Source organism: Zerene cesonia, chromosome 17, assembly GCF_012273895.1.
Source record: "Zerene cesonia ecotype Mississippi chromosome 17, Zerene_cesonia_1.1, whole genome shotgun sequence".
NCBI classification, from domain to species: Eukaryota; Metazoa; Arthropoda; class Insecta; order Lepidoptera; family Pieridae; genus Zerene; species Zerene cesonia.
The window spans coordinates 3634541-3647480 of NC_052118.1; the positions used below are offsets into that span (position 1 = coordinate 3634541).

Here is a 12940-nt window from a genome sequence, read left to right on the forward strand (position 1 = left end):
CATTAGCTCCTTCATTGACCAAAAGCTTCTCCAAGCGTTTTCAATGCGTTTGGCAACTTCTTTATCTTGTCTTGCCTGCGTTTTCAACTATTTCCTTTAAAATAGTTAAAAACGTAATAATTATAATTGTAATAAATTTTTACGCTCGCTTTCTACGGATGGACTGCGAACCGTCGAAGTGAAGGATTTAAATTATTAATTAAGATTTATATTACATAATATGATAATTCTTACACGGAAGCATTAAATGTTAACTGTTAAGATCGTGTTAAGAAGAAATATTTGTATTTTATCTGGAATCATACGTTTAACCGTTAGTTTTCGAATACAGTCAAGTAAGATTAATGACCAATTCTTAAAAATATGTTAGTACAGATAAACATCTAAAGTAAATGATAACACTAAGATATCTTCTTACGTAGCCTTCTCCCAAGCGTGTTTTAATTACTTCATTTATTAAGATTAAAAAAGTTTTAGTAATACTTACATTTTTTATACAATTTAAATATCGTGTGAACGTTAGTTCTAAAAAGATTATGAAGTAATTTAAAAAAAATCATAAAAAATTTAGGTAATTAAATAGTTTAGTTAGTATTTAAAATTTAAAAGGAACTGTTATTGGGTGTCATTGTAAAAATATATATGATTAGACGCTGGTCCAAGCTCCGCCCGAATATCAAGATTCCTGTTTTATCCTAAGAGAGCATTTAATTGGGATAATAAGTATACTATCTTCCAAGTCAGCTCATACCCTGTCTGTTTACCAATTTTCATCATAAACCGTTCAGTAGTTTCAAGGTGATTGATGGACGAACATCCAAACAAACAAACTTTCACATTTCTTTGTATTAAGTGTTATTTGGGTGATTAGTGAGATAATTTACTTTAAATAATAAAATAAATAAAAATACAAATAAAAAGCAAAAAGAAAATCAATTAAATGAGAATAATTGTTCCTCAATTGCTTCCATAATATTGAAAGCTGAAAGTTTCACTTCAATTTCTTTTCGAACTTACATAACTTTATTGTTTATTATGCGATCGATCCTACGGACGAAAATCCTTCAATAATACTACGTGATGTTTGTGATCAAGCAGCCCATCGAGAAACATTTCACTTTTATACGCGTATTTATTCAGGTGATGTGCCCAAACGAATGGCTAGAGTTTTGAAATTTGTTCTCGATACGAGTAATGAATTCAATATTACTTGTAACAAATTGAATGACATTTAAGTGTGATATAAAACAATGGTATGGACAATGTGATAACTAGATATCAATGAATATATCATCTACGTACCTAATAGATTTGCGCTCCGGATTCATCCGATTAAAGCCATAGAATAATGAGTAGGTTATTGAAAAAGTCGTTCATGCATAATGTTATTTAAATATCTTCTTTCCATTTCTAAATCCAATGATGCCGATAATTTAGAAGGCTTTAATTATCGACCTTCCTTATTATTTCATATTCATATTCTTTATTGAATTACTACAATTAGAGTATAAAAAATAAGCCTATATAATATGGTCATTTACTTTATATTTATATTTTTTATGTATTTTTTGTGGATAGCGTGTATAATTATTTAATAATTTTAGTTTATTATATTTTTGTAATAATTGTAACTAGCATTTTCTTCCGTCGACATTTATCAACAGTATTGTATGGGAAAGAGAAAAGTGTAAAGAATAACTTGTGGGAAGTAGTTACAATGGCAGTGTGGCGCGTGTTTCTCTAATTTTCTAGCTAATTACAAAATGAACGGTTAAAGCAATTTCTCTGCTAAATAAAATTAGTAAGTAACAAATGAATACTTTTCTATTTCAGGCAGTTCCAGTGTTACTAGTCGCCATATTTGTAAGATGCAACTGCGAACCAACAATTGATAACACGTACCATAACAGAAACGAAGCATCACAGTTTGGAGAATTATTGAGGCCGCCTCCACCTCCGCCCATACCGATTCTTCCCGTGCCATTTCATGGAGGAGCAGGACGGTCGCAGCATCAAAACGTAGACATCGGCTACCAGTATCAAGTACCTCCACCGCCTCAACCTCCTTTACCCCCTATTTCTCTACCTAGTGATTTTAAGTTTCCAGCACCATTTTATAAGCAATATAATTTCAATTTTGTTCCTCCCCCACACCCTTTTACAACTACTCCATCGCCAACTATTTTCCAAAAAGTATCACAGTGGCTCTTTCCCTCGCAGCAGACTGCCGATGACGCAAATATTGGCTCATCTATTAACAATTATAATATACCTCAAGTTCAAAAAAATTGCAATCCTTGTAATTTAGCCCCATGGATACCCGTTATAAGATATGACTTAGCAGCGACAAATCAAAGAGAAAAAATTAAACAAACATATGGGTCACCCATTCCAACCGCTTCCTCTAATGTGTATAATACAATTCAAAATGTTCCTCAAAGATTTAACAAGCAGACGTCCAATCAGGCATCATATACTACAGATGGCTCGCATGCTACCTATGGGCTTCCTCAACAGACATTCAAAGAAAGCTTCAGTGCTGCAAGCTCGACTTATGGGCCGCCAAGCCCAACTCACACTGTTACAATACCACATGAATCTTCATTAAGTACACATTCTCTTTCAAGTAATAATCCGTTTGTAACATCTTCGTATGAAGTATTTAGTAATTCGTATGGTTCTAGTTCGTCTATTCGAAATCCGAATTCATCATATGGTGTACCCAGTTCATCTTATATTTCAAGCTCTTCGATGTATGTAACACAGCAACCTTTTACTTCTACGTCAAGTATTTCTAACTATCAGATAAATAATCAACTGCCGGATCATACCAATTATATCACTACAGTCAAACCATCGAGCGAATTTGAATTACCTAAAGTGGAATCGCCTACCGGTTTTAAAAACTCATATGGAGAACCGATAGTAAATACTTATGCTTTGGATATTCCATATTCGGTCACTGGTGCTGAATCGTTAAAAATTAAAACAGAAGTTTTACCGGATAGCAAGCCTATTTCCCCAAATACAAATAACACGTTAGCTCTAGCAAATCCAGCACCCTTTAGCTTGAATAGAGGAAGGAACATACATACTCTGCAACCCGTTGCTTTACCTAATTTAAGTGTGTCACCATTGCCACCTATATTTAATGCACGGCCATTTAAACGTTTACCACTCAATCATTTAACTAATAATGGAAAAGAAATAAGTAACATCGATCAACATTTAAATAACGTAAACATTGCTAAAAGTATACCAATAGCTGAATTCGTACATTCCATTGAATATCCACATACTGTTATTCAGTCACCTATTATTGATATTGATATTACTAAAACTAATCAGACAAAATCGTATAGAAATATTCCAAATAGTTTTGTTGTCGACGATAATCATGATATTACTCCACAAGCTTCGGAAGACCACGTTTCAGCATCAAAGACTAATGATGATTCTAGTTTTGAAAGTACTGGAGTTGACTATGCAAATGATTTATATGATACCATACTGCCATCAGAATTAAAACAACAATTCAGTGTTCCATCTAATCACAGACCAGTGTTTGCTGATTTAAGAGGATTAAAAGATGAAGACATTGATAAATACCGTACGGAGAGTAATTTACAGCACATTGATTCACCATTACTATATCTTAAGCCTAGCGCTCCACACAAAAATTTTGCTAGCTTTATTACTCCTTCTACTCCTAAAAATAAAAAGGAATACGAAATATATGATGAAATCCCAACTACGGAAACACCACAAGATTCTACGTTAACAAGTGCTTGGGATGAAAGTAGGAATTATTTTTCACAAGAAATCTCACCTGCAAAAAAGGAACAAAATATTAACCGGTCCAAAGTTGTTCAAATAATTGTTCCATATACAAGTGGGCACCAAGGCAATGATAAATACTATGACCTTAAAGATTGGCCGGTGGCTCTAGAAAAAGAAGCCCAGCCTAGAAAGGTGCAAAGTAATACCGAATCAAATATTTTGAATACAAATACAGAAAATTACGAAAGTTTTATGTCAACTACTGAACAGCCAACATCTACTGTGACAGAGCATTATATTTCGGATCCCTTAAATACGCCTCCTGTTAATGACTTATATGATGTTAAAGAACCTCCATTCGATATTATAAAATTGCAACATACAATTGATGATTGGACTCAACAAGAATATTCTAAAGAATTCAGGACTCCGGAAAAATCTAGGTCCGGTGAAAAGTACGCGAAACAAATTCCTGACGAATTTTTGACGACACTAAGCCCGATTACGAGCTTGCCTACAGAAGCTAATACTTTTAATTACGACATTTATGATCACGAAGGTTCAAGTAGCATACAATACGTGGTCAGGGAAAATAAGAGTAGCAGCATATTACCGAAGCCATTTAAGCAATACAATACAATTGAACGCTCTAAATTAAATCATCAAAGTGAGAAAACCAAATTATCATATGAAGATTACAAACCTCATATATACACCGCTGCATCAAAGTTTAGGAAGGTTACAACCACTCCTCCACCTTGGGGTTATATACAAACATCTATTTCTCCTTTAACGAAAGAAAAAGTATATGTTGTAACATCTAAACCATGGCGGGAAAAATCAAATTCTTCAAATGAGTATGAATACAACAAGAAAATAGAATCTCAATCATATAGCAGTGAAGAATCCTATGATAAACTACCATTTAAATCACCCCGATTCTCCAATCGTCCTGCTATTGGAGAACAAACATATCTCTTTTCAAAAGGATGGCATCAAACAAGTAAGTGTTAAGTTACTATATACGATACTATTTCAAAATATAATAATGATGATCTAAGCCATACATCATTTTGATTTAAACATATGATCCTACAGTTTTGTTATTGAGTAGCAAATGTATTGACGGCACATATAAACTACAACATAATACTTTATACAACATTTAATGAAATTGTATTTTTACAGTTAACAACTTGGAGAACAGAATGTTTACTGAAAACTCTTCATTTGAAGGCAATCCTATTGAAAATGAGGTAATTTCCATGTTATACTTTATACAAACACTATTTTCTCTCCTTGTGTTATTAGAATAAGGTGAAATATGATAATTTTTATTAGAATTAGGTGAAATATGATTTTATTCATTTTATTTAATTACTGGTATTGCAAAATTTCATAGTAGTTAATGCTCTAGGAATGTATTATGCCCAGAATGACTATGGAGAGTTGAATAAATAAACTTTTGTCTTGTTGCAGGAGGAAGAAGAACCCAAAAACGTAGAGTCCCGTAGATAATGGATTTACAGAATGTGAAGACTTGTATGTGATAGTGGCATTAACAATTGTTCTATTGAAACTGTGAAGTGACCTTATGGATTTTATACAGTTAAAGTGCAGCTTTACCATAGATAAGCGCCCTTTTAGCCTAAACTGTCAGATAAGTCCAAAGTAGTCTAATGTAGAATGTAATGTATCTATAAAATCTTTTACAAACTTGTAGTGTATTTACGTAATAAGCGTTGTAAAAGGTAATATACTTCCTGTAAGATTAAAATTTACACGGTCTGAAGATTATAAAAATTAATTCAAATATATATATTTTTGTATATATTTGCATTGATTATAAATACCGACAATTGATTGTATCTTCGTTTTGCGTAAAATAAAAACTATAGTGTCATGTAAAGTTTTGTAGCTTAGTAGAGTTTAAAGGTTAAGTGTGTAATAAGATTTTTATAAGAGCCATTGCTTTGAATAATGTGATTTGCATTTGGAAATCCTGTCATAATTCCATATTGCAGATCAAATTATAATAATTATTTAACGTTAAATTTGGTGTATGAATCAAATTTGAAACGAGAAGTTATTTAAACAAATTTATTATTTCTATAATTAGTTGTATTTACAATATTATTTCATAACTTTGTACATAATAACTTTTGTAAATAACTACCTAGTACAATTTATTATTAAGTTGTAGAGACTTATATTACAATAAGTATTAAGTGATAAATAAATATTACGTATTACAATATTGTGAATGACTTTTCAATATGTTTGTACATTAATTTAAGCATATACAGAGACTTGTAAATTTATATCATAGCAATTATACGAACGAAAGTTGCTCATTCATTTGGTTGCCCTGTTTTATTACTTTTCATTCTAAAGTATAAAAATTCTGCGCACCAGAGTATAACAGTCAAGAACGTAACAAAATTGAGAACAACGATCGGTGCTCTATATGACCCCGAAGCATCACGTATACGACCTGAAAAGAAAATTAATTTTCTCTTAAACATATTAAAAGTTACGTAGTGGCAAAATCAATAACAAACACAACAAACAATAGTTTATAAATATGTATTTCAAAATACTGATTGTGATTTAGAATAACATCTTTGTATATCCCTTTCAGATTTTGTGTTATACATACATAATTTCCTGATATTCTTGTAAGTGTTCTGAGGATAAGAATAAATCTTACCTAGAAATGATCCAATAGTTATGATGACAATTCCGTTAAAGAACATTTGAATACCAGATGCAAATGGTAACCGTTCCAGCGGTACATAGCTTGGTATGATGATGTTCATGTAGACTGTTCTCACTCCTTTGGTGATGCCGATTGCCAGAGCTACTAGCACCATTCCAATGAAAGAATTTGTAAATAGCATTACTGAAACATAGATATAGTTTGTTATAACTTACAAGTTATCTTATTAGGTCGCGGCCCGCAGTCAAGAGGAGTTATTAAGGACGATATTGTGTACACATAGAGACAAATATAATTAATCTTAGAAATACAATCATACTTTGAGTTTATCGTAGTATTTCATTTTAAGCGAAATATAAATTCTTATATTATTAAAAATAACAAATACTAAGGAAGATACAAAAATTATTAATTCAGTATGTATCTATTTAATTGGTTGTTTCAATTATAAAATGTTATGTATGTTTTATATTACTATTTTCATATCATCTAATTATTATATGTAGTTGTGTAACATTATTCTCATGCGTTGATGTATGATAACTAATTACTTTTCTTGTGATATTGTTTTATCTTATCGCATTCTATTACTCGACCTTCATTTATTTTAATTATATTGTATTATTACTCACGTGAAATCTTCCATAATCACAAATTCTGTATTATGTATGCACCGGTAGCTTTCATATGAGTCATTAAATAAAACAAATCGAATGTGTGTACAATATGTTGTTCTCAGAAATCTATCTTTCAATTATGTAAGTTTTATAATAATCTTTTAATATATAAAACGAGAAAATTGTACCTATCCAAAATAATATCCCTTTTCTCTGAGAGTGGAGATCCTACATTGACAGATCGACAGATCATTTATCTTATACCTTTAAACGAGCAATTCTTGTATATCTCGGAATCGGCTCCAACGATTTTCATGAAATTTAGTATATAGGGGGTTTCGGGGGCGATAAATCGATCTAGCTAGGAATTTTCTTTAGAAAATGTCATATTCGTGTTTTATTCGTATTTTTTTTTTCCTGACATCTATTGGTGAATAATAATACTATTTTGCTTCGTAGATAGCTGGACAACTGAAATAACACATAGGCACTTTTTATACCGATATTCCTACGGGATACGGACTTACGCGGTTTCAACCCCGGGTCACAGCTAGTACCCTATAATACACGTAAAACACTTAATATATTTTGCGGGCTACTCTTTATATCTATAGAGCCGAGATTCGGTTAGGAAAGTTAATTGTTTTGAATAATGGCATATTATTCAATGATAACTCCTTTGCGTCCTACTAATTTAAAAAATGCGAAAGTTTGAAAGAATGTATTATATAAGACAGTATTTGACATAAAGATTGATTGCAGTCTCTATTAACACATGGGCTACATTTTACCCCGGTACCAAGCCAGTTTACGCAGGTACCATAAATATATCATCATCAGCCCTTGTATGTTCCCACTGCTGGGACACAGGCCTTCTTTGAGTGTTGAGACCATAATCCACCACGCTGGCCAAGTGCGGGTTGGCAGATGTCACATGTCGTCGAACTTTTTGATTCTTGGACATGCCGGTTTCCTCACGATGTTTTCCTTCACCGTTTTAAGCAGTGGTGATGTTATCCACATGAGCAGATAAATTGAAAAATCAATTTATTTCCTGCACGCTCGCCCGGTCTCGAAACCGGACTTATCGATTTTTGAAGTCCGAGGTTCTCACCACTGAGCCACCACTGCTTATACCATAAATATATATTAGTAGTTAATTAACTGTAGTGATTCTTTATGGAATAAATAAAACAAATTAATGGCTATCACGACATTACCCAACTAATTTAGATAACACTGTATGCATTAAAACCTACCAAGAGCCTACACTTTGAGTTTTAAAAATACTATGTATTATTATTGTTACTTGTTATGCATAGGTACAAAATTCGCAATAATAAATAAATTAAAAATCAAAAATCTTAATACTCACTTGTCCTGGTAAAGATTATGACTAGTAAACTAACCATATACATAATTCTTGGGGGCTTATTACACCACTCTCCAATAAAGGGGGATAACAATCGAAATAGCGTATCCGCAAATCCAATGATAGCCATGATCTGTGCAATTTCGGATGTTTCAAATTGTAGCATGTCTTTGAGTATTATTGGAAATAAAAGCGAGAAGTTTGTCTCTACGCAGGATGCAAGCGATAGTCCAGTTAAAATATTTACAAATACTGGATCGCTGAGTAATGTCAAATCAAAGAAGTCGACAAACTTTTTGAAGCGTGTCTTATTTTCCTTGTTTAACTCGTACGCAATGTCCTTTTCGTTCACAATTTCAGTTTCTCGAAATATATTGATCGAGCTTCCTAAATTGATTTCTTGAGATTCCCACCACTTATACTTTGACTCCGCCAAAGGTGACTCAGGAGTGTTCTTCCGAATGTCTGGATGAGACACTGCATTTCTATTGTGAAAACTATTGCCATTCGTCAGAGCGTGCATAGACATACTTTTCGATGGTACATCTCCATTTTCAATTTGTTGTTCAAGATGTGGTAAAGAATGTATTCCTGAAATAGTGAAAAAAACATTCTTATCATCATTCAAACTATACGTTCATTATCCTCATTAATATAACAAAGTATCTTACCAATTTCTTTTGAGGCAGTTACGCTCCCGTTTATCAGTTCGACACCAGAATCTTTATTTAAGGGTTCCTCTTCTTCAGATTTAGGAGATATTAAGTACCATTTTGCTGGTCTGAGTAGACACGCAGCCAGGAGAGAATGCAGACATATTGCACCCAAAATAAGAACGGCATACCTCCAGCCATAGGCATAAATAAGTACACTCATAACTAATGGCGTATAAATAGCACCAAGTCCAGTTATAGACATCCCAACCCCAATCGCGCGCCCCCTTTTTTCTCTAAAGAATGAATTTATAGCTAAAGAAAACGCTGCCATAACAGCTGCAACCCCCATGGCTGGAAAAGCGATAATTTTGATATAGCACATACACAGTATAAAATAATATTTGTTTAATATGAGAAAAGTACGTACAGTTAATAATACTATAGGAGATGAAGAATAGCCAAAAGCTCGTAGATACCGCGGTCAGCATCAAACCGAGGGACACGAGTATGGCCCCAGCCACTGCAACCTTTCTGTATCCAAATCGTCGTAAAACAGGGCCACCAAAGAATGATAAGAGCATTCCGTTGCCATGATTGAAAATAATTATAAGCGTCCCCTGTGTAGCAGACATGCCCGTCTCTGCAAATGCTTCTTGAAATATCAAACCGAACCCTGCTATGAGGGGTAAAACGACTACCTGGAATTAAGAAACTTAATTTATATTGAGTTCTCTTTTTACTTTGAGATAGTTAACTGACAAATTTTCTAGACACTGATTTTTAATTTGATTTCACAGACCTATTCATTTATGCCTGAAAATAATTCATAAAACATCAATCAATTAAATCTATTACTTACATTGTTAAGGGCGTACGCAAAAGTGACCACCCAGCCATAACCTCCATCAGGTGGCACTTTGTTAGGTCGAGCCATTGTAAGATAAATTGATGCAATATTCACATTTCTTCATCGACGGTAACTTAACTATTTGTGCAGTTAGAAGCCATTATCACTATTCAAGTGCACTACCGGGTCATTTGTGCCCGAGATAATCCACTTAACAGTTTATTGACTTTAATGTCCTAAATAGCACAGGAGCAGTACCCGCATGAATGGAAGAACGCTGGCGAGTAACTCGTACAAAAGTAGACATTCCGACACTTGTTATCGGTCTGACTTTAATGTCGTTTATTATCAACACTGAAGTTTTATTGGCCTACAGACTTATTTACCTAATGTTTATCGAATTAAAGAATTGATTAATTATTTATAGTCAAAACAGATGTTAATGCCTTAGATATGAGGTTATGCTACTTCTTTGAGGAAATCTAAAAATAAGAGTTTCTTCTTTATAAATCATCATCTACTAAATAATATTATCTTTCAATATCTATTTTAGGGTTAATCGTGTGGTTAGGTTAGGTTAGTAATATGAGATATTTGCTATAAAGATATTTAATAGGATTGTATTTATTCGGTTAAAAATAGTACTAAATATATCAAAGTCTTAAAGATTAAAAACGAATTCACAATTTTGCATAAATTACCCGATACCTAATTGATAACACGATAGAGAGTTTTAACAATGTAGAGCTCAAATAGAAAATGACTTATTTTATCATTTTATCGCGGTGTCAATGACCATTTGAAAATGAACAAAAGAACAAATGTTAACAATTATCAAGATATTTACATAAAATCTATGACTGACGTGATACGTTGTTGTTGATTACTGAACTATTAGCTCATATATTTAGGGTTTATTGACGTAAATTCCAAAGGTTTTTTAAGAGCATTGGTACTTTCGCTAGCACTTCCCTAAGCTTGTCTTATCGTAACTATTTCATCCTGTCTATCATTAAAGCCACATTTGCGTTGCTTGTTTTATAGGAATGAGCCAGTTCAGTGTTCTTTATGCTTTGACCACTCCTCATAAAATGATGTATGCGAGTGTTTATTTTGAAAGCGACTTAAAATTTTTGTATGACTCAATCAAAGCATTTTTATCATCAATTCGCGCTTAGCAACTTTAGAATTGGTAAAATTACTTATCTAAAATATACGCATTATAGCATTTACATTTCTTATCGACGATAAATTAATGGTCACGAATGGGATTAAGTTTATCTTTTAAATAAAATGATTAGAAGTAAACTAGTTATCTATGTGACGAAATTGACAACGGGATATTTATAAGGGATTATAGAATTTTAACACTATTATAATTCAATTGGATAATCGATACTTCTTAGTACTTACGCCACCATCTAAAAATCTGACATTTCACTTTTTTTGTTAAAATAACATTTAAAACTCATAGCACAAACCATATATCTTTGTTAGTTGTATTATTCACATCTTAGAAAATAACTTAAAAAATAAATAAAATTTATATTCTATAAAAATAACAATGTAAAAAACAAAACGAATTTCAGTTTGTTCGTCAGAAAAGGATGCTTTTTAGTATGGCAGTTATGGTCTTGAAATTATTTAGATGTGAACTCTAACGTGTACAAACAAGTATTTTAACAATCGGATATAAGAGGATTTGTTATCACAACACAATTCACGAGTGTTTAAATGATACTGGCAGCAAGTTGACCTCCATACCATCACTGGCCACACTAATCAACATTATTGGTTAATAGGCCGTATTCGGCATTATTCACTTATGGCATTTACATAAAATCCCGAACAATGGAAATGAAAAGAAACATCGTTTAAAACTATTTTTATTGGATCTAATACAGTTTTTAATATTGTAATATCACGATTTGACAGTTTCTGCATCGATTGCATTCTGCTTTCGTATGATGTAATATTTTTCCAAGCCCCACGAGATGGCTGTGAGCCAAGTGAAAATGTTCAAACAATGCAATGTCACTGCAGTAGTCGTGTTGTCTTTGATCCAACCTGAAAGTAAACCGCTTGATGCTTGTACAAACAATATATAAAATTTCATCTGTACACTTATAGATGCCAGTTTCATTTTTAATTAGTTCAGCAAATATTAAAAATAGCAATGTTGTGTTCACGAATAGTCTAAATGAAAATAATTGCAGGAGATATAAATATTAATTCTTACCAACAACGGGACCCAAGCTAAGATAAACGATTCCAGCTGTCAAGAGTTGTATACCGGTAGCGCCAGGAAGTTTTTGGAGCGGAACATGAGTGGGGATGACGAGGGCCATGAATACTGTTCGTAAACCCTTCCCGAAACCAATCATAACAGCGACCAAGAGTACTATAGTATAATCTTGACAATAAGCTAACACTGAAATACAATTATCATTGTTAGATACCGAATGTTGCTGTGAAATATATGAATAAAAATAAAATGATTACCGACTCTTCCCATGGCCATTGACATAACCCCAAATAAGAAGAATGAATTATTATCCCAACCGATTTTGCCAGCCACAAAAGGTATGCAAAAGCGCACACAAATATCCACTCCGGCCAAAAGTGACATAAAGAATGCAATTTGGGATTTTGTCATTCCATAATCTCCTAAAATAAATGGAGTAAGAATTGAAAAATTTAATTCGTTAAAATTTGCGAGTGTTATTCCAAGCATTAGATTGATAAATGTGAAATCTTTTAAAAGATCTAAATCAAAGAATATTGCAACTTTTTCACAAAACGTTAGGTTTTCTAAAGGGTCTTCTTCTTCATCTTCCTTTTCCTCTTCGAGAATTTTATCAATGGTTTGATTATTATTAGTAATGAACTTTGATTGTTCAGCTTCATTTTCATCTTCAGTTTCCTTTAGGTATTGTTCCAGTTTTAAAG

At 32.7% G+C, this 12940-nt stretch overlaps 3 protein-coding genes across 3 annotated transcripts in view; 1 reads left to right on the forward strand and 2 right to left on the reverse strand.

Moving 5' to 3' along the window:
* Positions 1-6142, forward strand: part of LOC119833194 — a 12906-nt gene extending 6764 nt beyond the window's left edge. The window contains exons 2-4 of the mRNA XM_038357095.1: positions 1834-4783; positions 4969-5036; positions 5260-6142. Coding sequence (XP_038213023.1) covers positions 1834-4783; positions 4969-5036; positions 5260-5298 — 3057 coding nt within the window. The 3' untranslated portion in view covers positions 5299-6142. The remainder of the gene's footprint in view (positions 1-1833; positions 4784-4968; positions 5037-5259) is intronic.
* Positions 6112-11463, reverse strand: LOC119833195. The gene is made up of 6 exons (XM_038357096.1): positions 10004-11463; positions 9572-9842; positions 9160-9495; positions 8492-9079; positions 6491-6682; positions 6112-6274 (listed from the first exon to the last, which is right to left on the reverse strand). Exons 1-6 carry the CDS (start codon positions 10076-10078, stop codon positions 6132-6134), a joined length of 1605 nt encoding a protein of 534 aa, XP_038213024.1. The 5' UTR covers positions 10079-11463; the 3' UTR covers positions 6112-6131.
* A 298-nt stretch (positions 11464-11761) lies between these two features.
* LOC119833348 overlaps positions 11762-12940 on the reverse strand; it is a 4135-nt gene continuing 2956 nt past the window's right edge. Inside the window, exons 4-6 of the mRNA XM_038357335.1 lie at positions 12494-12940; positions 12231-12422; positions 11762-12058 (exon numbers count right to left, since the gene is read on the reverse strand). Of these exons, the coding sequence (XP_038213263.1) occupies positions 11913-12058; positions 12231-12422; positions 12494-12940 (785 nt within the window). The 3' untranslated portion in view covers positions 11762-11912. The remainder of the gene's footprint in view (positions 12059-12230; positions 12423-12493) is intronic.